The sequence below is a fragment of the Mycetomoellerius zeteki genome, unplaced genomic scaffold (assembly GCF_001594055.1).
Source record: "Mycetomoellerius zeteki isolate Tzet28-1 unplaced genomic scaffold, Tzet1.0 scaffold135, whole genome shotgun sequence".
Lineage (NCBI taxonomy): Eukaryota > Metazoa > Arthropoda > Insecta > Hymenoptera > Formicidae > Mycetomoellerius > Mycetomoellerius zeteki.
In genome coordinates, this window is record NW_017256287.1 from 3,012,622 (window position 1) to 3,038,075 (window position 25,454).

The 25,454-nt window shown below is 31.6% G+C and overlaps 2 protein-coding genes across 4 annotated transcripts; both read left to right on the top strand.

The window, feature by feature from the left end:
- Positions 1-92: 92 nt before the first annotated feature.
- oys (lysophospholipid acyltransferase 6) lies at positions 93-16,593 on the top strand. 2 transcript variants are annotated; one of them, XM_018462234.1, is made up of 12 exons: positions 93-192; positions 749-1,023; positions 8,741-8,886; positions 9,329-9,406; positions 9,843-9,934; positions 11,355-11,466; positions 14,689-14,824; positions 15,023-15,170; positions 15,245-15,450; positions 15,829-16,026; positions 16,115-16,266; positions 16,398-16,593. In XM_018462234.1, the coding sequence occupies exons 2-12, from the start codon at positions 943-945 to the stop codon at positions 16,552-16,554; spliced, it is 1,506 nt and encodes a 501-aa protein (XP_018317736.1). In that variant the 5' UTR covers positions 93-192; positions 749-942; the 3' UTR covers positions 16,555-16,593. The 2 variants fall into 2 exon arrangements, with proteins under 2 accessions (XP_018317736.1, XP_018317735.1); XM_018462233.1 differs by having other exon boundaries at positions 95-188; positions 717-1,023.
- A 325-nt stretch (positions 16,594-16,918) lies between these two features.
- On the top strand, positions 16,919-25,401 carry chp (leucine rich repeat containing G protein-coupled receptor chaoptin). Of its 2 annotated transcripts, XM_018462130.1 has the most exons (16): positions 16,919-17,255; positions 18,121-18,409; positions 18,728-18,898; positions 19,463-19,938; positions 20,361-20,580; positions 20,653-20,960; positions 21,482-21,706; positions 21,763-21,984; positions 22,227-22,395; positions 22,619-23,151; positions 23,371-23,565; positions 23,624-23,908; positions 23,989-24,114; positions 24,180-24,293; positions 24,596-24,831; positions 25,106-25,401. In XM_018462130.1, the coding sequence occupies exons 1-16, from the start codon at positions 17,253-17,255 to the stop codon at positions 25,386-25,388; spliced, it is 3,855 nt and encodes a 1,284-aa protein (XP_018317632.1). In that variant the 5' UTR covers positions 16,919-17,252; the 3' UTR covers positions 25,389-25,401. The 2 variants fall into 2 exon arrangements, with proteins under 2 accessions (XP_018317632.1, XP_018317633.1); XM_018462131.1 differs by lacking the exons at positions 24,596-24,831; positions 25,106-25,401 and having other exon boundaries at positions 23,989-24,134; positions 24,202-24,268.
- Positions 25,402-25,454: the final 53 nt, after the last annotated feature.

A 25,454-nucleotide genomic window follows, 5' to 3' on the forward strand; every position in this document is an offset into this window, starting at 1 on the left:
CAGTGTTAAAAAGTTTGGGACACCCTGTAGAAAAGAGAAAAAATGGAAAATGGCATTAGCTGCGCGTGCGTTCAAACTGTCACATTATCGATAATAAATTGTGATCAGTCACGCGATTGAGATTTTGATAAATTCTTCAAAAGCTCATTTCTACCTCTGCTGTCTCTACGTCACAGATCTATAATTACGTAAGTACAAACACATTTTATATTACGTCTATTTTTATAGCTTAATTAATAATGCACTCTTTTGTACATACATACTTAAATTGAAATAAGTAAGATAAATATGTGAACTAGTTAATGGACAAGATCCAATTATTGAACGAAATAAAATTTTTAAATATTAAACTCAATGATATTTATGACTAAATAAATTCGTTTATAAAAATTTAGTAAGATAAATTTATTTGGTGTACATATTATTAAAAGCTATAAAAATTTTTGTTATTTCATTCAATAATTGAATCATGACCGCTAACAACTTATGTGTTTGATATTTTGCGAAAGCGAGAGAAAAAGTAGTGCGATGAGTACAATTCAATGCAGTAATAAAAAAAAAAACGTGGCGTGGACTCGCTCGCAGCCGATTGGTCGGCGGGAACCGCGTGACCGGCGTGACGCGCTATATGAGTATGAGCGGCTGAGCGCCTCTGTCTGAATGCCGGTAGTGAACTACGATTTACGAAGAGTCGGCTGCGTGTTGTTCATTTTCAGATTTCACTTAGTTCGCAGTCGCCCGTCTGTAGGTGTACGTCGCGTTCGCGCGTCAGACGCGCAAACCGGCACGGCGAAACGTTCCCTGAAGACTGAAAGTTATTGAAAGCTGCTGCTCGTCTCCACCTCCTCGACGTCCTCGCCGCTCGCCGCTCGGTCCGTGACGACCGGACCTCGCGCGCCCCACGACATTGGAGACACAACAGAACCAACTCTCGGCGTGACAATGGCCGTGGACCACGATTATTACGACGGTTTCCGCACCTTCTCCTGGCTCGCGGACCTCGTCGGATTACCGATCGACCAGGTGAGACGCGAACGTCGTCTACGAGAGAGGAGCGGCCGGCCGCACACTCGCCGGTGCCGCTGTCCTCCGGCAGATTCCTGGGTGATAACAGGGGTGATATCGATCCTTCCGTCGTGCCTTTCCCCGTTATACATTTTGCGAAAGCGAATTAAAAATTCGTACTTGATCGATTTATATTGGAACGCGACCCACCTCTCGATCGTTGTCGCGCCTCGATCATGTTTTCAGTCCGATAATTTGCATGGAAATGAGATGAGAATAAAAAATGAGTAACAGAGCATTTTATAACAAATTACATATACTTATGAGAGATTTATATTCGAAAAAAATTCATAGTAATTGTAACTGGATGATTGCAATTGAAGAAAAATTTTATGGCTTACTCGGTACGTTTTTGCGAGTTGCGTTAATTTGATTGATAATTGATAGTTTTACAATTTGATTCGCAAATACAAATTTTTTGAACTTTGAAATAGTCTTTAATTGATCAATTAGTAAAATTCGATCTTCTAATTTGGTAATCAAATGTTCCGGAACACTTGTAGCGATAAATAAACCGTATTTTATATTTATAATGCAGTTAAATTTTCTCCTCAAGTAAGATTAATTGCGTAATGGCTTTCGATACGTTATGATCGTACGAGTGTTTTTTTTTTTTTTTTCATGCCGTAATTCTTCGTCTAATTATGAATTTTTAATCTAGTTTGATATTTGCATTTTAAATTTGCGCGTAGCAAAGTTTGAACTATACATTGTTAGAAATGCTTCCTTTACGTGTAAATAAAGCTTGTGGTTGTGAACGAAATTAAAAATAATGAATGCTTTAACTGAAAATTAAATTACAGTAGTAAGTTACTTAAATGTAAGGAACGTGTATATTAAATTTGTTAAAAATACATTAAATTTCACATGTACGTGTAAACAAATATACTTTTCAGTTATAAATATATTAAATTTAATGTCAAAATGAAATTTTTAACAGTGTAAGATTCTCTTTACATTTTCTTTTTTAGATTCTCTTCTTAAATTGTGAATTATATAAAATATGTTATTCCTTTACTGTGTGTGCGGGAAGAAAAGACGAAAGCAATTCGTATGAGATCTGTTTTTTTTTATTGCTGTTTAGACTGCATTTTAAAACTTTTCTTCGCCAAGTTTCAAATGTATATCTATTTTACTTTTGTCCGTTTCTACTAACATAGATTAACTTTAATCTCGATTTAACTTATTTTTTATCTTTTTCTAGTTCAAAATTAGAAAATAAGTTAAATCGAGATTAAAATTAATCTATGTTAGTAGAAATAGGCATTTTAATACAAAAAGCCATTCATAATCAGTTCTTATATTTAAAACTATTTTAAGTACAGTCTTAAGATGTTATGAATCAATCAGAGAGTCCTATTAACATCTTAAGACATTACTTAAGATTTTAAAATAAGAACGAACTATTTGTACTTGAAGTTAATATAAATACGTAGGTATGTGAAGTGAATATATGTTTAAAATCCCGCGAAAGCGAGAAGGAAAGTTCTAGAGAGTGAAAAGTACAGGAATAATAAAACAAACCTAAGGAGTGTATACTAGTTCAAGATCGTGTAACTTTTTCCCTAAGAAAACGTATAAGAGGAAACGTGAAAATTATTATTGAAAGTAATGGAGAAATTGTTTACTTTTTCCGCTCTAAGAAAAAAGTTACATGATCGCTTCCTAGCTATAAAGAAACACACCTCGTAAAAAGATATATTTCTTTTCTAATTTAACACAACACGTTTATATAAAATTACGTCGTACATCTCAGTTGTCGATGACGTAAGCGTCAAGATCGGAAAATGCGTTCGTCACGACTCACGACGCGCATATATTCCGTTCTGTAACACCCTTATTGTTGAGATTCAAGACAAACCGCGAATATTCCTGTTATTCGAATTACACGCTTTTCTCTTTCGGATTTTTCTATACTCGAACGCCTTGATATCAAATTTTAGCGGTCAAATTCAATCGCACCTCGTCTAAGTGCATCGATTTAAAAAAACTATTTTCGAAACTATTTGGGACTGATTATCTCATCTTCGGATAAACTATGTGGTAATTTACCTGCAGTATAAACAAAAGAGTAAAAGCATAAGAGAGTAAGACAGTGAGCTGAAGTTTATCTAAGAGTGGAACAACTCAGCCTTGATCGAGCGATTTAACGCTCAAAGATAAATTGATTGAGAGAGTTTATCGCTAAAACAATAACAAATGAACTGTTGTTCACTTAAAATACTATAGGTGGCTTCAATCAAACTCCGATTAACTTAATCGGTGGTTAATTTAACCGACAGAATTACTTCCTGCAAATTTTCTAATTATCATTTATCATTCATAATCTAATCTTCCAAATAAAGCATTAATTATCTGTTTTACAAAACTGAATATGTATAATAAATGCAAAAAATATTCATATAGAGATTTTTATTTAAAAATATTGTAGAAGATAAACATTAATTAACAATATATGAACAATAAATACGTTCTGTCCTAATATAAACAAAAGACCTTGTTCGTGATTTTCATAGTTCGTATTCTTGTATTTGTAATCGTCTTGAGTACAATTTTAAGATATTATAAACCACTTATAGAGTTGTATAACATCTTCAAACATTACTCAAATCGCTCTAATACTGTAATCTTGAAATAAGAGAGAACAGATTGTATGAATACTTTTGATGTTTCCAAATAATACAATTTTTCATTTTCACTTATTTTATTGAGATAACAATATATTTTAATTGTTTATACATCTTTTTAGGTAAAATAATTTTGTGAAATATACGATCTATTATATTCTTTATTAATAAATTGCTAATTAATATTTAATTTCTATAAACAAAATTTTTGTAAAAAAAATTATATTAATAGTAACTTAGTTTTTAATGATTTAGTATCAATGATTACTGTTAATGATTTACTATATTAATAATTACTATTAGATTGTACGGAAAGTTTATTTTAAAACTTATATGTAAGTTCAGGACAAAATATTTTATTCAAAAAGTATTAATGATTGAGTTACTATTAGTAGTAAATTAAGTATTATTTCTTAATGTGTCAGAATAATTAATGCTTTATCGACATGATAAAGCTAAATGAATCGACAATTACATTAAAAATTCAGAATTTGTTATATTCGCTCCGAACTCGAACCGTTCTAACAATGAGTTACAACGTACGAGTTATCTCTAAATAATATACGTCTTAAGCGTACTAAAATTGGTGCAATTTTATGGCAAGGCATTTGCAAATTTGCGAACGTCATTCTACGTCATTCTACGGGACTGCTTTAATAATATTACATTGGAAATATTGGACGGCTATGAATATTTCATCGTTTTGGAATAAGAAATAAGTCTATGGGCAGTTTTGTTTGAAATTGCTTGTTGTTTATTTAAAAAAGTCCCTGATTATTTCGTCGTTGCGATGCCGATATGAAAGCTTCTTTTAAAAAAATTGTAAGCATTATCTTGAAAAGGCAAGCGCAAAGGAGAGGGGCATGCATAAAAAGAAGAAGAACGCAAGGAAACGAAGACAGAATACATAATATGATAAAAGAATGCATGGCACAAATAGGCAAAGATATTAGTTTACGTGATGATAAGACTATTGCGAATAAAACTGGATTATATATTTCGATTTTGCTAATAAAATTTTACCTTGAGCAAATTGGACGACCGCACCTCTAAACTATCAATTTAAGCTTATTGAAGCGCGATCGAATAAAATGCGTCTGATCTTTATTGAAGTGGGACATTGCGAAAAATATAGTGGCGTTAGTATTCTCTTTATAGCAGTGTCAAACCTTCTTTATTAAGGTTGTTTGATAGATCTTTCAAAATAATAAAAAAAAATTATGTAAAAATTATATATTAAAAATTATTCTAAATCACATTTAAAAGTAATACAATATTTTTTTAATGAGTTTGTCATCTGGATCATAAGTTATTTCACACAATAAGAAATATTTCTTAATCTGTTCTAGATAAAAAAATATATGGAAATGTATTATAAAATAAATAACAAAAATCTCAATTTTTAATATAAATATTTTATGTATTCAAGATTATTTGTGTAAAGTTACATTACGATGCAGAAATTAGCTGTCCAGTAAATAAACAAAATATTTGTTCTAAATTTTTGTAACTAACTAGTGAATTGCAATGAAACTTTGTACAAGTTATTTTGAGTACTTAAAGTACTTAAAAAATACATTTAGAAGTTTTCGTTATTATTTTTAAAATTTTAATTTCTAACAATAAAATAACAAATAAAATAAATAAACTATAAAAATATGTTCAATCAAAACAGAATGTTACGAACACAACTTTCATAAGTATATATATATATATATCGTTTTTTAAAATCTATTTATTAATGTCGACAATAAGCTTAAAATTGAGGAAAGAATTGAAGGGGAATTCAAGCTTCGGGAACGAAATATAGAAAATAATAGATTTATATATAAGTACGATATTTATATTTGTTCAAGAGGTACTTATAGTTTTTTTTTTATACTTATTAAACGGATCTGACGCATTTGAGATACGTAAAATACGAGATAAAATATGATAAAAGAGATAAACAACTGATACAGATCCTGAGAAAATAAAAAGAAATATCATTCGATTTAAGATAATTATCTTGCGATGTAAGATTACAGATAAACAATCATTAAAATAATAAAGGCTCTAATAACGAATCAATAAAAAAAAGAAATAAAAATGACCAATGAGAATCAATGCAGATATCGGAGCGCAATATTTAGACATTTATTATTAAATATCGCAATCATTATGGTTAGCGAATAGAAAGTTACTTTTTAAAAGTAACACGTTACCGTTATTATTTACCGATTTTTAAAAGTAAGTTACCATTATTAAGAAAGTAACTTTTCGTAATTTTTCCGTTACTCTTTTAAAATCGACGATCACCAATCACAGCAAGTGCTTAGGGACTTTCTAGACTTAAATGCTGAGTAGCTTGTGTCCAATCAAACCATGTCCAATTGTGTCCAATCAAACCGTATCCAATTGTACAAAGTAACGATAAAAGTAACTGTAAAATTCGTTACCGTTACCAAAAAAACTGTAACTACGTTACCATTACAGTTACCAAAAAGAAGTAACGCAGTTACCTGTAAAATTACCGAAAAATAGATTTTGGTACTATTTCTTCAATACTTTTATTACTAATTACATTCAACAAAGTTGTGTTTCCCATAAGAAAACATCTCTTATAGAACTTTAATACTAATACTGGTCAATTAATCACTTATTTTTAGTATTAAAAATATTATTAATAATATTTTTAATACTTTTTTTTTAAATAAGTTATTAATTGGCCAGTACTAATATTAAATTTTTATAATCATCATAATTAAAATAATAATTACTTTCTATCGGTTTAGTGAATCTACTTGAAATTTTTTTTAGTATATTACAGATAAAAAAGGAAGAGTTTCCCGAAGTTTCATCAATTTGGTACTATTTTTGGAATAACTCGGATACATCCTTAATGATTGAGGATTAACCATGACTTTTACAACTTTTTATAATGTGAGAAAGCGATCAGTTCTCTCTCTCTATATAAAAATATATTTCTTAACCTATTGCTATTTATAATATTATGTTCTTCACTTGTTATAATTTATTAAAGGCGAAAGAAGTCTAAGACCGGAATTGATAGTCTATTCTTATTTTAAGACCGTCTTAAGTAAATGTCTTAAAAATACTAATACAACTTGTGATTATGACATCTTAAGACTGTATTTAAGACAGTCTTAAATATAAGGATCAATTATGAATATCGAGCTAAATTCGTCATTAAATATAGTATTTTAAGCAGACGCAACAGGTAATGAAGAGATTTATTACATTGTGTTGCATAGCTTTTACGAATCGTCTCACATCATCAAAGGTCGTAAGTAAGAATAGACGGTGGAATTATATTATCTTTTTGCTACAAGAAAACGGTAGCAATACCAAATTAAATTGTAACAAACTCATAACAAGCGGTCGGATTTTACGATGCACTCTTTAGAGAATGATCGACGTGCGCGCCACTACCTTCTCTATTTTTAGCGAAATCCTTATCGTGCTATTCTTAGCGGTGCGTCCTACTAGCAGAAAACGGGATCAGTTATTTAAATAGATATGTACTTAAAAATAAAAACATGATTAGAAAAAAAGTGAATGGGAGAATAATTTTTATTTAAAAATAATAATAAAGTCAAAAGGCATACACCACGAGCGCTCGATGTCGTCAGCAAGACCTCTTTCGAAGTCAATACAATCACATTCAATTAATAAGTGAATAAATTAATATAAACGTTTCGACCTACTAATTGGGTCATCATCAGTAGGTCGAAACGTTTATATTAATTTATTCACTTATTAATTGAATGTGATTGTATTGACTTCGAAAGAGGTCTCGCTGACGACATCGAGCGCTCGTGGTGTATGCCTTTTGACTTTATTATTATTTTTAAACTTTGACCACGTATCGACATTTAAAATTTTTATTTATTTCTATTTATATAATTTCTATTTGTATCAACAAGAAGTATTTAAAAGTCTTTTGAAAGAATAAACCTTAAAGAATAAACCTAATGTTGATTTTTCAATGGCTTTATCAATGACTTCATTATATGTACTGATGAATACAAATTGTCAATAATTTGTGTTCACTGTTATAATATATTTAATGATAATTTCTTTGTAAGATACATGTTATTTAGATACATAATTTTTTTTACGACTTTTTACGATATATATTACTGGTCATTTAAATTATATAACAACGAAAAAAACGTTTGTAGTTTCTAAATATTTCATGTGTCAAAGATATCTGCTACATAAATATCATTTTGATATGTCAGTCTTTTTTACAATTTTAATGGCCAACAATGTACCTTTTTTTATGATCTTAAGTTTTACATGCACACATACATATATATATATGCACCAATTTTAATTTATTATTTTAACTTTATCATACAACGTTTTAGAAGAACTACATAAAAAGAATCACATAGGAAACTTAAAATTATGAAATTTTCAAAAAATTTACAAAGTTCTATTCATTTTCTACTTCTTTCAATTTCATATAGATTTCATTAATTTAAATTAAAATTTACGTTCCATATTCTCATAAAAAAATAATAAAACTAGTTATTAGTTTCCATTAGAAAAGAAAGAATAACGTACCTGATTTTGCAAATAAATTTACTGTGAATCGCAAAATACACTGGAAATATTTGTTCCAATTTAATACGGTGAGTTCAGTAACCACTGATGCAAAGATCAATGACCTCATCATTCGCGTATCTCGGCGTTGTTTGCGAAGTCAAATGAATCTAGTACCTACGTTAAGTATATATCGTTAGGAAATAAAAAAAGGAGCATTTGAAAGGAGCTTAAGAGACATTTCTTCGAAAGTGTCTTCTTATGATGTGCAAAAAAAATAATAAACACCTCTCAAAACAAATACAAATATCTTGCACTTGGTATTTTTTGCATACAAGACATATATGTAATTCAGTAGTATTACAATGGACGCGATTCAAACTAATAAAATTTGCACTTCTGTTTATTATATTATAAATTATATGATAAATGGATTAAGCGAGAGCTCTGATTTATAAAAATAGATTTTAATGAATCTGTTTCTTCTGTTTGTACAGGTAAATTTTGTCTTGACGCAATTCACAGCCCTCATATTAGCTACATTATTAAGATCATCTCTGAGCCCCATCGCTACTACCCCCGCTGCCAAACATGTTTATGGCCTTACTATCGGCCTTGCTCTTGGATATTTTTGCTTTGGCAGGTAAGCTTACATTCTATCCATTCATGTAAAAGTAATGTATGTGAATCTTTGCTTGTTGCAAAATGGTTGTAACTCGAAATATGTGCTATTTAAAGAAATTCCAATTTATAATTTTTTTCCTCTATTGCTTGCCTAAATAATATTTAGTTTAGTGTTAGATCAGTTAGACAAACAATATGATTAGAATTAGAGTAGTTAAATTATAATATTTTTATATAATATTTTCTGAGATTTTATGAGATCTTCACCTTGTGTCAATTCGATGTTGACAAGGAGTTAACACAAAGTATTGGTAAGCATTTGATACATAAAAACTCCATTTTAAGTTATTTATCATTCAAGATTAATTCTTTAGTTGCAACTGTTTTGTCAGCGTGCTATCAAGTATCGGTATATATATTTATTTTGACAGAAGAATTCATTTATCAATGTTTTTTTTCAGGCAAGCAATCCATCTTGCTATTCTTCCTGCATTATGTTACGTAGCGATGCGCATACAAAATCCCCACAATATGCAGAGGTGAGATGAGTATAAATTGTAAATATATCTTTAGTATGCATTAAAAATACTGTATATATCAATATTCTAGCCAATCATGGCAACTTCTATTAAATGTAATAGCTATTCTCTTTCTTATAATATGTCGGATAATCAGCTTTGTGCGCTTTATCAAGTAATACATTCTTAGCATAATTCATCCTGAGACAATTATCATTGTGATATATCAGGCCTTCTTCCTCTCCCAAACTAACAAGGAAAGATTGTGCGCATATTATTGATAACAATGATTCATCTATTCGCAGTGTAAAGTGCACTTAACGCGACCGTTTGCATTTATGACGTAATGAATCGCGTGCTTATTATCGAATTAACCACATTTGAGCTGGCGAGCAAAATCACGCGAGTAAAGACGATGGCCGCACGAACTTGACATGTGCATCTGAATGTGTTTCAGGGTTGTCCTCGCAATTGCGTTAATCTATTTATCGTGCATTCACTTTCACCGGCAGATCTACGATTATGGCTCGTACACGCTCGACATCACTGGTACGTTCAACTCATGATTTCACTCGGCTTATTTGAAGAAGATAGCTCATATAATTTCCGTTGCATAAAAGCATTCCTTATTTTAATTAAATATATACATTTTACACACACACACACACACACACACACACACACACACACCACTCGTACCATACACCATTGTACGACACTTTCACAGCATATTCTAGAGATAGGATAAAAATTTTTTTCGTAATACGAAAATGTCAAGGTTACAATAATTTTTTGAGATCCGCATTCCACTCCCGGCCGAGATAATATTTTTCGCAATAAATTTATTCATAGATTTTCAGCACATTAACATCTCTTATAGAATACCTGATTAAGTATTAAATTATTAAATTGCTTGTCAATTTAATTTGTGATATTACTATAGTAGTTCAGTTACGTTTCTAACTTCGAAAAACCAATTCGGCGCACAGTTCAAATGACTACATATATGATGACATACATAATGACTACGTATATAAATTAACATGAAAATTATTGAAGCACCTAAGATCCAACTTCGACTCTTAGACTCTTATTTATTGAATAATTTTTTTAATTATAAGCTACTCTTTAAATGCTAATAATAGGGGATATAAAAGTAAAATTATTTTACTTTTATATCCCCTATTATTATTTGTGAGGTCTTTGGAACATTCTAAGTCGAAATCTTAACAAAAATGTCGATATAATAGTTATTGAATTATATTTGATCAATTATAATTCAAAAACTATTGTAACCTCGACATTTTCATATTAGAATTTTTTATTTTACCTCTATGATTTACCTCATAGGATACGTTATGAAAGTATTGTATGATAATTGTGAGACACCCTGTGTGTGTGCGTGCGTGCGTGCGTAATTAAGAAGTTAATAATTTTAGAAGAAAAGCTATAGATATTTTTTCTACAACTTTTTTTATAATTACATCTATGCTTTTGTATTTATATTCAGAAATGTTTTTAAATGCAATGCGATGCAGTAGCATTTTACGCTCTCATAAGCATGACCGTGTTATTAAAGTAATAATAACATCTTCGCGATGTTGTCACTTCTTACTGCCTGCGATTATGTAAGTTTCACGCTTTGAATATGACGCATTTGTTTATTTAGACTCTTCTAAGTAGACACATGTCATTTTCGATATCAATTTTGTGCGCTTAAATCCTTCGTATTCATCACCCTATAAGTCTACTTTCCTTATTTTTTACGAACGATGTTTTATAGTCACATTCAGTATGATATTGATTATTGAGCAGTATGTGTATGATATTGAGCGTTTATTATGTCTCGCTATTATGCACACGCCAATACGTCTCGTTCGCAAGTGTTTCGGCGATAAAGCGATAAGTCTCATCGTCAATCATTATTCTCATACACCGCTTTTGTAACATATATGAATATTCTTTTCAGGGCCTCTCATGGTTATAACGCAAAAAGTAACTAGTCTAGCGTTCAGTATTCACGATGGGCTAACGCGACGCGAAGAGGAGTTAACACCAATGCAGCGTCATCAGGCTGTACAGTGAGTGCATGTGTTTTTATAAAGGGGGTTTCACCTTTGCAAGCGTCAAAAAATCAATTTTTTTGCTTATTTTTATTCCTACATGTGTGTAAAATATTCCTGTAAAAGGATTTTTTAAATTCGCAATATTAACGGAGCCACGAGCTCAAATACGCACGGAGCCTCCAAGCGCTTATTAGTGCAGCAGCTCTTGTAAATGCTATTTAGGTCACATTTCAGAAAAAACCGATAGATGATATAATTTATTCTTTGAGAGTTCCTATTGGTCCACAAAAAGACTTACATACTAGGAGCAGGTAGAAAATGGTTAGGACTGTTCGAATCTCGTTCTTTATCGCCGATTACGTATGTTTCAAAGTGTTCCGTGAAAAGAAATTTCCCGATAGTAATAATCGACCTGGACATAAAGGAAAGAAACGATATTTTCATGGGAATCGATATTCAAGCGAATTTGAAACAGAGTTTGCCAATACATCGGCAAAAAAATTGAAAGAATCTAATAATAGTGATATGCAAGTGGATATGTTGCAAAATTATTGTTTTATTAATTTTTTATCGATTTTTGCTAAATTAACTGAAATACTGGTGTGCAAAGATTGCAAAAAGGAAGTTCTAGTAAGACTGGAAATGGGTTTAGGATTTTAATTGGTCATCGAATGTAGTTACAGAACAGAAACCATTCCTTCTTGCCCTCTTAGTAATAATCGATCATTTGAGATTAATCAACGCATGGTATTTGTGATGCGTGTTTTGGGCATTAGATTATGTGGCTTAAATATATTCTGTGGTCTCATGGATTTATGTACCGATTTTACTATGCATATGTATTATTCTACTGTGGATAATATTTACACAGTTGCACAAGCTGTGCTCAGTATAAAATCTCAGTATAAAAAACGTTGCAAAAAACAAGAAATCGAAGAAAACGCAAAAGCAGGAAATGGGTCTTTACATTTATCTGTATCTGATAATGGTACATGGAATAAAAGAGGCTCTTCATCCTTATTTGGCATCATTACACTGATTGGAAAGTATACAAACAAGGTACTGGATGTTGTAATCAAATCTAGCTTTTGTTCACTTCGAGAAAATGATGATTCTATAGAAAAGTTATTATGGCAAGAAGAACACGAAAAAGAGTGCACCATCAATCACTCAGGAAGCATCGAAAAAATGAAAGTTAATGGCATTATTGAAATGTTCCAACGTTCTCAAGATTTACATAGCGTTAAATACGAGAATTATATAGGTGACGGAGATAGCAAGACTTTCAAAAGTTTACTCAATAAAAACCCATACAGAGATGAATTATCGGTAAAAAAAAAGAATGCATTTGACACGTTCAAAAGCACATGGGAAGCAGATTGAGAAATGCCAAAAATCGCACAGAGGTATTGGTGGAAAAGGAAGAAAAAATTAACTAATAAATTAATTAAAGACTATTACGGATTAGCAATACGACGTATTGCGTATTGCGGAGGCTAATGGCACACTTCAGGATTATCTCATAATCTCACGATCCACCTCTGACTTCTGAAGTACAATCTGCCACTTATGAGAATCTTTCTGACGATAATTTGTTAATATGATGTTTCGGAGGACATACACAAACGAAAGTTACGACGAAGTTTTCTGGCACTACGCGTCGAAACACATTTTTTTAAGCAAAACTTATATCTATTGCAACATTTTTTACAACATGCACTTTTAACGACGGTTTTGTAAGCTTATTAAGAATAATGAACATCCTAGGGATTCGTTTTAGACAAAAAGATATTTGCCGACAAAAAAGAAGGACAGCGCGTGAGTAAGGCAAATTGTCGCACGTCAGAATCAAATGAAACCAGAACAGCTCAGCAATTGGAGAGATTGGCGGAAAACGAATTTTATGAAGAGGAGGAAGGATTATTATATGATCCTGGTATTGCAAAATAACCGTAAGTGCACTGAAACTTTTGTTATATATGAAAAAAATCAAACTAAAACTTTAAATGCGTTTTTCTCGAAACTATGTTTTTCGAGCTGACGGAACTGATAACTAAAAAATGAATTAAGATATCGACTTGATCCTTTTTTCCTCTTGATCCTAATATTTTTGCGCATAAATTAGAATTATGATTTTACAACAAATATTCGCGATTTGTTATTAACGAAAAAGTATCCAATTTTTAAGGAAAAAAAATAAATTTTTTTTTAAATGCCAGCATTTTTATAAATTTCAGACAATTGACATAATGTTAGTTCATGCCATAACGACATTAATAAAAATGGAACAAATTTCGATTTCACATGATTTACAGAGGCTGTATTACTTCTGTCATGGGGACGTGTTTTGCGGATGACTCCTAATTCAATTACCATTTGGAGGCATTAAAATATATCTTTATCTAATTAAAAATTTTTTTTGCTGTTTAAATATTACATAATTTCATGCAAAAACCCGCGTTTTTCTGTAAAAAAAATTCATAAAAATGGGCTAATTTTACGGTCGGCAAAGGTGAAACCCCCTGCCCCGTGCGCGTTGTTATTTATATTGAGCATATTAAGATATTAAGAAATATCAATTGAACATAATGAACAGTCCTGATAATTATTTTATGATGTTAAAATCATTACTTATCACTTTGATGACCGCATATTTACGCGAATATTTGGACCTGCCACCAGCACTTTTCCCAGAATATTTTTTTAGAATATTTTACAAATATAAAATATAAATTATTAAAAGTTAAAAATAAGCGATTTGAATATAATAAAATATTATTTCAGACTGATTAAAGTAAAGCATGAAAAATTTCTAAAAATACCGTCCAAAACAATTATAAAACATTAAGAATGTAATCATAAAACAAAAAAAAAAGAATTGAAATATGAATTTAAAATATAGACATTAAGAACCGTGAAATCGCGTCATGTGACACCGATTGTTGCCTAACGAAATCATGTGTACGTGACAGCGGCCATCAAAGTGTTATAAATCGTATTTATTAGTAAAATGTATTTTTACTTATAAACCTGTTTATACATTTATATCTAAAATCGTAATATATTTGTATATAATAGTTAATACGCTTTTAGAACAGAAGATGATATTTAAATTTTAATCTGAAAAAATTTATTAATACAAATGAATTATTGATAAAACGACGCAAACGGAGGAATACTCAGTTTTTTATTGTGTATGTTACCACAAAAAATATTCTTTTAATGTTAACTTTACAGGAAGATGCCAACTACTTTGGAATACTTTAGCTACATCTTTCACTTTCAAGCCTTAATGGCTGGTCCAGTAATATTCTACCGTGATTATGTCGATTTCATACATGGACATCACTTGCCTGGTGCTAAATCTTTAACCGTAAGGATACTGATATAAGACCTTAAAATGCCTATTAAAATTCTTTTAGAACTGATATCTTTTATCCTAAGATAAAAATTGATTATTTTATAATGTAATGTTGTGTAAACTATAGAGTTGTCAATTTAGCAAACAGTTGCTATTTATATATAATAATATAAATTTAAAAAACATTTACTTTAATAACAATTGTTTTAGGGATTCTATGACAAAAATAGCCAAGAGAAGGAGATTATTCTGGAGCCGTCACCGACTCTGGTCGTTGTGAAGAAAGTCGCGGCAAGTTTAGTATGCGCCATTATATTCATCACATTTATCCCGATCTTCCCGATACAGTATGTAAAAGGTTTGTTTGAATCCTTTATTTTCAATCTTGCCACGTACAATACATATCGCCGTAATTATATATTTTTCTTTTAGATGACGAATTCCTGGAGAACACAAGTATATTTTACAAAATATTGTACTTAATGCTGACGACTATGCTCGCGCGTTTCAAATACTATCACGCGTGGTTGTTCGCTGATGCCATATATAACAATTCTGGCCTTGGATTCAACGGTTATGATGAACGAGGCAAAGCCCGCTGGGACTTAGCTTCGAACGTCGACGTTTTTAAGTTTGAGGTGCGATATGTGTACTGTTTACAATATATAAATAAAAGTATACTCGTAATAGCGAACTTCAAATTAGCGCATAAATTCCTTCCTCTCACACACGTGAGTAGTGTAAGTGTGGATATAGATTAACAGCAACCCCCAATAAGACCCTTAATGGTTTATTGAAGTTTAATAAAGGGGACAACACCTCGTTATTAAGTTCAGAATCTCGAATTGTGCGCTATTACGAAGTTCTAACATAATTAAAATTTCTAAGTATAACTGGCGATTAAATATTACAAAAGAACAAGGCACTCAAATTCGTCTTCTTATTGCCACTATACATGATGGAACTCATGTTTATCTAAAATTACTCTTGCAGTTTATTGTCTAATCTATTTTCAGACATCGCTTAATCTTAAGGATAGCATCGACAGCTGGAACAAGGGCACAAATTTATGGCTACGATCGATCATGTACGAACGAGCTGGTCATAACAAAGTGATATATACGTACGCCTTGTCCGCTTTATGGCATGGTTTTTATCCTGGCTATTATCTCACATTCGCAAGCGGAGCGTTCTTCACTGTAGCGGCACGTTCGGTTAGTAAATTTGAACTATTGTGCTGTATATTAAGTATTGTGAACAAAGCAGGCCGCTGATTTTCAATCTTCTGTATTGTTACAATAGATCCGTCGCTACGTCCGGCCGATGTTCCTGGAATCTCAACGAAAGAAGATTTTTTATGATGTCTTAACGTTGATTATAACGAGAATTCTAATGGCCTACATGACATTCAGCTTTATATTATTAGAATTTGTACCAAGCATCAAAGTGTACCTGTAAGCCATCCATTGTTAACTAGGATCGTAGGAATGTAATCTTCGACATTCGAATTTTGAATCGAGGGACACGTTCTTAATTATAAAACCCGACTTTTTGACCAACGCATTATTTTTTTCTTTGTTATTAGGTATTTGTACCTGCTCCCGCATTTATTGGGTTTGATCGCGATATTACTTCCACCCCGTCTAGGGCTGTCACGGAAAACGCACAAACAATCAACCGTGAAGGACAAAACTAATCTCGCCGAAGCAGTCAGCAATGGAAACGCACACAAAACAATGTAGTCTTCTGGTCGCAACGTTAGGAAAGACAGATATTTTTTATCGATGTTTTTATTATATATATATTTAATATATATATATATGTAAATGTATCTATATACAATATTTCTTGTTACAACGCATTACAGATGTGAAAGTCTATCGATAATGTGCTGTACGCACGTTACATTTATGTAAAACATTATCGAAATAGACGTATCGTTTTTATATATAATAATATATAGATAAGAAAAATTTTATAATTCGCCTAAATATATGGCTGGTTTAACTACGATACTTTCTATTAATCTTCTATCCATTCTTATGTCACTGTGCGCTGTTATATCTAAACAAAAAAGGTGAAATTAAAGCTTTTATACAAAAATTCAAAATGATATCGAAATATCAAAATTGAATGCTAACGTGGTAGTCACGAAACTGTTATTCTGATTATGCGGTTTAAATATATTTACAGACTTCAACGAGTGAATTTTTAAATGGCTTTATGCGCACAACTTTATTCAATCGCTGTATAATGAAATATAATATTCGTAATTGGGTAAAGAGAAGCACTGAGACTGTCAGTATGCACGCGAAGCCCTATCGCGAACAACGGCGATCGAATGTGTCTGACCACCGCGTATGATCAGTTAGTGTTTGTTGTTCGATGTTGGCGAAGGAATACAATACACGGAAAGAAGCAGAGGATAATCTAAAAGAGCATGGTAAAATTCCTATTTGTAACTCATCTGCGAATGTAGTATTCATTAATCGTATTACAGCTACTGAAGACTTCGGCAGTACTTTGCATAAGGAATAATCATTATTAAAAACAAAGAAAGACAAAGTGTATTGTTTTGAAAATGTATTGTTTTAAAAGGATGATATCTTTTGTATGAGAAGTTATAAAAACACAATAAGATTTTTATACAAGAAAAGTTTATTGAACTTTTGAAGCAAGAAAAGTGAAATGGATGGCAAAGTTATGATAGATTGTCACAATTGAATAATTATAATAATTAAAATTACACACATGATATTTGACGTGAACTGACACTTAGAAACCCAGTCTTCAAGCATTCAAATGATGATGATAATTGTAATAATGATTTATTTAATGTGATTAATTGTGCAAATTACAGGTATCTCTAATAATTCGTGTAATATTGAGGCAGCACTAATAAGTAGGCACTTATTAAAAACGAATTTTCATTTTCGGCAAAAATCTCTAATTTACATTTGACGAATCCAAGCCACCCAAACCAAACTTTTATTGTATCACAATTAGCATCAAGATCAAGACAAAAACGAAACAATTGTATCACGGCGATTGACAGAGAAAGATTCCAAGTTTTTTTTACCCCTTCACTTCAACTCTGCAATATTAACCGTACAAAAATTGCGGCCGACTAAAATTTTCACCCAGGTCTAAATGATCCACTCATGTGGTTCAGGGTTAAATAATTATTAATGTTTGGAGAACTTTACGTATATTTGGATAGAGGTTTTACTTATAACAAAAAAGAGTTTCTGTCTCTACACGATGTCACCTTCGAAGCGAATCCAATATGCAGAATCGATGATTTGCAGAAGCTCTTTACTTTGGTGAAGGTCGCATACGTTATGCTGGTGATAATCCTGTTGCTGATGATGTGGGCGTCCATGGCGCGAATGCATGAGCTACCGGTCCACTATCCACCGTGTTTCTTTAATCCGCTTTGCACTTGTTCGAAAGCCATGCCGGATCTTGGCAAAGTGGCGTGCTACAGTGTACCGATGCCACGAATACCGCAGCCAATTAATTCATCCAAAATGTATAGTCTGCAACTAGAGAACAATGGGCTGAGGTTTCTGCAGCCACAATATCTTATGAATACTGGTATTTGATTGAACTAATTAATATTACGATGAAATGAAAAATCACAGATTACATGTCTTATCTCGTGTTATCTTTTTTTTAATTTTCATTACAAATAATTTTTTTATATATAATTTAAAACAGCATTTTTACTTTGATAAAATATTTATACATATGGATTTTTATTTTTAAAATAACATTTTATTGAAATGTTTTATTGTTATTTAAAATATTAAATGTATTTTTAGTTGTAATTTTGAAAATACATTGACCCATAGATATGTAAAGAATCCGTAATGTTTTTTTTTCCAAAATGATGTAATGTTTTATATATTTTAGGTCTCTACCAACTACAGATTAAGCATAATCCCCTGGTGGACATTCCGGAAGAAGCCTTTCTAGGTCTTGAAAGATCATTATCGATGCTCGACTTGTCCTACAATCAACTCGCAAGCGTACCGAGCAAATCATTTAGACATTTACAAAAACTGGAAGTTCTCGAACTCACAGGTATTCGCTATCGCTTTTACCGAAATAAATCAAATATAATTATACCAATTATAGTTCTGAAAAATCTATTGACACTTGTAATAATCTAAAAGCATGACGTCATATAAAAAATTATTAAAGTTTGTAATAATTAGAGTCCGAATTATCCGCCAACCGATGTATCGATTCGAGTCGACCGTAGCGAGTTCTTCACGATTCTCTCCACTACCACTCGTCCAAAGCCGTGGCGAGGGACGGTGCCACGACAGTGAGGGATGAGATGTAGTGGGGACAGTCAGCTACGGTTGACACAATCTCAGAACTTTAATCCAGACTCTAATAATAATTTTACATACAATCTTAAATAAGTTTTGAAATAAAAATGTGCCGAATTTCTTAGCATCTAATAATAAGTTCAAGCAATCAGAATATTTATTTAGATTGAACACAAGAGAGAGAGAGAATTACTATTTATAATAGCTGTATTATTATTTATAATAACTTTAAAAATATTATACAAAAAAATTGATGTAACATAATAAGTTGACAAGTGTAATATTATTATATGCATAATTTTGTATGCAGGCAACAAGATATCTCGCATTGTGCCGGAAAATTGGCGTGGTTTGGAGAACTCTTTGAAAATTCTACATTTGGGAAAAAACGCGATTGAAAAATTGCCAGTCGATGCCTTCGTCAGTCTTACATATTTAGAGAGCCTTGATCTTCGAGAAAATAGTTTGAAGGAGATCGATCCTTCGATATTCAAAGATGAGATGGCTCACCTGACGCACCTTTATTTGAATGACAATCAACTGACATACGTGCCGTATACCCAATTGTTCTTATTGAAGCGCATGAAGGTACTTGATCTCAGTTACAACAAGATATCGAAAATGCTACACGCTCAACAGGAACCGGAGATCAGGGGTAGACAGATGCCTCTGGATGTGTTACAACTGGATTATAATCAGATCGAAACTCTCGCATCCGGTGATTTTCAACATTTTTACAAGGTCAACCGCACGTATCTTAGAGGCAATCCTTTGATGACTATCGAGGTATGATGATAAATTAAAAATTATATATAATTTGATAAGATTTAAATCAAACACATCACGAAGTTAAAAGAATATTTAGAAATACCTAAGAAATTAAGATCTTATATTGATAGTATCTATTAACAGAGCTGGGTAATCATTTAAAATGCCAAATGTAAAATACTTAAAAAATGTATTTAAAATGTAAAATGTTTTTCGAATTCACTTTATATGTAAAATGGGTAAATAGATATTTTAAATAGTTTTCAAATACAGAATGGTTTTCCTTACATACATTTTAATATACATTTTTTTAAGTATTTTACATTTAGCATTTTAAATAGAATTACATTTTAAATGGCATTTTAAATGCAAAAATACCCAGCCCTGTCTATTAAATAATAACATTGATAGTTATATATATCGAATATTCACAATTAAAGGAAGGTACGTTCAAAGATTCGCGTATTCGTGAGCTATATTTGAGCGATTGCGATTTGCTGGAGATCAACTCGGCTAACTTAGCCGGCTTAGAATCGTCGCTCGAATTATTGGACGTGTCAGGAAATAATATAACTATGCTTCCTAATCATCTATTTCAAGAATTCAATCTCCTGCGTACGCTCATCTTCCGCGAGAATCGTATCAACACATTTTCGCCAAGTATAAATAGTGCATATTTTTCGCAATTGGCGGACACAAAACAAGCATGATCCTCATGATGTGTATTTTCAGCTGAAGTATTTAGTGGCTTTCAATATTTGTATAATTTGGACCTCAGCGGCAAGCAGAACGGCATGATTTCCCTTCAAGACCTACGACAAATGAGAAATTTGCGTTTCCTCTCGATCTCCCGAATGCCACAAACAATCTTATCAGCGAATGATTTTCTAGAATTTGGTATGGACATCAAAGAATTACGGATAATTAATAGTAATCTGAACACGATCAAAAGTCACGCTTTCATGCACGTTCGCGGAATCAAGTATCTTGATTTTTCTGAAAACTCGATATCGACTATAGATGATGATGCTTTCTCGGAGGTAAATTTTTTATTCCGTTTATCAAATTTTCTTAGCTAACTTAATATCCCAGCACAGAATTTGCAGCAATATCGCTGCAAAATCTTTGCAATGTTACTGCAACTTTTGTACAACTTTGTGCTGTAGGAGTAAGTTAGAGGAGTTAAATCTTTATAAAAATTAATTAATTAAAATTAAACCGGTATTCATAATTAATTCTTATTTTAAGATCGTCTTAAGTAATGTCTTGAGATGCAGTACGGCTCTGGCTTATGACATTTTAAGATGTCACCATAGGCCTGTTCTTTTTGGCTGAAATTTTGCACCAGTTCATCTTTCTTCCTTTTCTCTCCAGGAGGGAAGAAGAGGAAGAAAGATGAACTGGTGCAAAAATTCAGCTAAAAAGAACAGGCCTCATGATTAAATTGGTCTTAAATATAAGAATCAACTATGAATACCGGCCTAAATGTTACTATGTGTATTATAAAAATTATATAAACAATACTAAGTTGCCTAAATTTTTTTTTTAATTTTACATATAGGTGGGCTATTCTCTGTTAACATTAAGAATGTCTCATGGTCTCTCCTCCTCAATGTCTGAAATTCCAAATCGGCCATTTAAATCGTTAACGAATTTGCAGCATCTTGATCTTAGCAATAATAAGATACGATTTTTACCTGCTACATCTTTTCATTTTTTAAAAAGGATAAAACGCATTGAGCTTCAGGATAATGAAATTGATAGCATACCGACGGGTATCTTTCAAGTAAGTTGCTTCTTTATATGACATATACCTTATATGACAAAAAATTATTTGATTAGGGTGACATCCATTCAACACTGGAAGAAATCAACTTCGCTTTTAATCAAGTGAGGAATCTGCAAACTAATACATTCGTCGATTTGTCGGCTTTAATAACAATTAATCTGGAGGACAATACCATCGAGAGGATCGAAAGACGAGCTTTTATCAATATGAACCGACTTAAATATATCAATCTACGTGGCAACAAGATTAGAGACATCACCGATGAAGCCTTTCAAGTAATTTAATATATGCATACATGTTAAATCTTTGTTAAACTAAAACCAATTTAGAATTAATTAAAAATAAAGATTCTGTTATTTGGATTTTTAAAATTTAATGCAATTAAAATTATAATTTTTATTGTTAAAAAATAATTTTATAAGCATTAATTATTTTGTATTCATTCTAAGTAAAAATTTAGTGATAAATTAATATTTAAAAAGTATTATATACATTATTGATGAATATACTGTTTTAGAATTTACCAGATCTTGAGTTTCTTGATCTTGCATATAACAATCTTAATGAATTTGACTTCGCCTCATTCGATCAAGTGGGTACATTATCGTCATTCAAAGTCAACGTTAGCCACAATGAAATTTCAAGATTATTGGTAAATAGCACCTCTTTCATATCTTCATCTGTCGGTGAGTTTACATGTTTAATAAACGTAATCTCTCATAAGAAATATTAACTTTTTGATTTAGAAATTATAAATAATGAATATAAAATTTAATTTTGAATCATTTCGTTTTCTTTTATTTTATTTAAATTATTTAATATTATTTACTTTTCTCTATTTATATTAAACTGTTTTTATAGTTATCATCATTTTTAAACTGATATTCTTAATTTCCACATTTCTTTTAGTTGGTGGTAATGTGCAATCAAACATCAAAGTTCTGGATTTGAGTTACAATAATATCTCCGATATTGCGAAGTATTACTTCAAGCCGGTCGAGTACTCACTCACTCATCTGTATCTGTCAAACAATCAATTAAAAAACATCACTCAGGATGTCTTTGGCAATATGCCTCACTTGCAATGGCTCGATCTGAGACATAATGAGCTGATAGAGATATATTTTGATTGCTTGAAGAACACAAACAACTTGCAAGTATTACTTTTCTCCTGGAACGAAATCACGGACATCCCAGCGGAGACTCTAAGATCCTTGAAAAAACTGCGCATCGTGGATTTGTCTTATAACAAGCTGAGAACACTGCCGGACAACATGTTTACTGACTCTGATATAGAGAGTCTTGATCTCTCGCACAATCAATTCACGAGACTGCCCGTCAAAAGTATGTCGGTGACATCTACTGCAAATTTGGTAAATTTGGATATGTCCTGGAACATTCTATCGGGGATTCACACCACCGACACGATATTCAGACTTAGAGTAAGTTCATTACTCTGAGAACTCTAAAATAGCTATTTGTTTTTTATTAACTATGTCGTTTGATTGTTTACCGCTAATTAATTATATTATAGATTATATTGGCTGCATTCGGAAGCGACGTTTCCAAACGCAGCCATTATGTATTATATTATTGTATATGTATATATTATTAGATATACATTATATTTGTATATTTTTTAATGTACTATTTTTCAATAGGGTCTTGTGTGGTTAGATCTATCATATAATCGACTTGTTAGATTAGACGACGGCGTATTTTCTGATCTACCATATCTAGCTCATCTTGATTTAAGCCACAATAAACAACTTATTTTGGAAAGTCGCGGAAGAACGTTCTACGGTTTAGAGGACACACTTCTGTATCTTGGTCTGAGCAATATTTCTCTCTTGAGTGTAAGTATTTTATTATGCAAAAAGCGTATAGAACAGTAGCATGTAATACGTAATGTAGATTCCAGAGTTGCCTCTAAGACGATTGCAAACCTTAAATCTGGCACATAACGGGTTGGCAACGATTCCCCCAGAAATGTCGTCCAATCTTACATCTCTTCATTATTTAGATTTAAGTTACAATGATTTAACAGTGGTACCGTTGATTACTCACACATTACCGGAATTAAAGACCTTCAATTTGGCGAACAATCCCATTACTGCTATTACAAATACTAGTTTTCTCGGTGTGGCTGATAGTCTCGAAGAGCTCGATATACGAAAACTCAGTCTATCAATCTTTGAAGTAAGTTTGTATTTATATTTCGAATTTGCATGTCACAAATTTTGTAAGATCTCGTCATAGACACGAATCGATTTTTATAGGCAGGAGCACTTTGCAAAGCTACCAAACTTCGCAAACTACATATTACTACGTACAATAGTATAAAGAATTTCAACTTTCCCAACATCCTAGAATATAACCATGGTTTAAAACATTTGCTCATTGATGTGAGTACTGGATGAATAGCGTACCATAAAAATTAGATTTACTGAACATATAATATTTGTAATAGATTCAAAATGACACCAATCTAGAGAAGGAAATGACAGGGAAATTTCCTTACAAATTATACAACATTACGTTAACTGGTAAAGCTTTAAAGACTATACATCCAGAAATACTACACGTAAGTTTTCGTTTTTTGACTCATAGTTAAGAGATTTTTATGAAATCTCTGATGTATTTTTTCATGAACGTATTTTTTATTTAAACGAAAATTTAACTGTTTGGATCAAAATAATTCTGACTCAGAACTAGTTTAACTTATTAAATTTTATTTAATTTTTATGAGAACTATCTGTAGTAATTCTATATATCATCGTAAAGTTTAAATTTTAATAAAAGTAGTTAGTCATGAATTTTACTTAAAAATGTTCAATATTATTATTACGTATTGGTATTTGAAGTATACATTGAGTAACTTTTTAGGGTATGCGAAATCCCCATCTTCATTTCAGTTTGTACAATACCAGCGTGGCGATTGTGCCGCGAGAAATATTTAGAAACGCGCAGCGTGTGCGTAATATGACCGTGGAAATCCGCGATAGCGATATACGATCATTGCATAATCCATCAATCAGTTACAAACCGGGAGTACCGGGCCAGCGATTCCTCATGAAACTTCGATTAGCGGATAATCATGTCAATTGTGATTGCGATATTGGGTATGATACAATAAAATTAAATTGTTATAGTAAAATACTTGTGAACGTTGAATATAGATTTAAAATAAACAAAGTGTATATTAATAAACTGCAATGCCATTATTTTAAAATATGACAATACAAAAAACAAATTAATACATTTATTTGATTTTAAAACTTATAAAGTTTTATTGTTTTATTCTTTTTGTAACGTAATTCTTCATTATATGCTGATTTGCAAAATATCAATTGATCTCCTAAGGTTAATGAGTAATAATAATTTCTTTTTAATTAGATGGATAGAAATATGGCAGAGGAAACACAGACAATATCAAGAGGATCGATGTATTTCTTACGATAAATTCCAGAATTTCGAGCGAGAAGAGGGCGACGAATTTAGTTGTTGGGACAACGGTTGGGATGACGATATCCGCGAAACGTTCTGTCTGAACAAAAACAACGTATCGTTATCAAATTTGTTAAAAACGGAGCTGGAATGCGAATGGGCCACGGCAAGCACTATCGAGTTGAACACTATTTTCTTGGTGTTTTCAGTCATTTTAGCTGCTGTTTATTAAACGTCTTTTTCTCAACTTCATTGCCTTTTATTCAGTCCTCAAACTGATTTGTGAATTTTATCATGT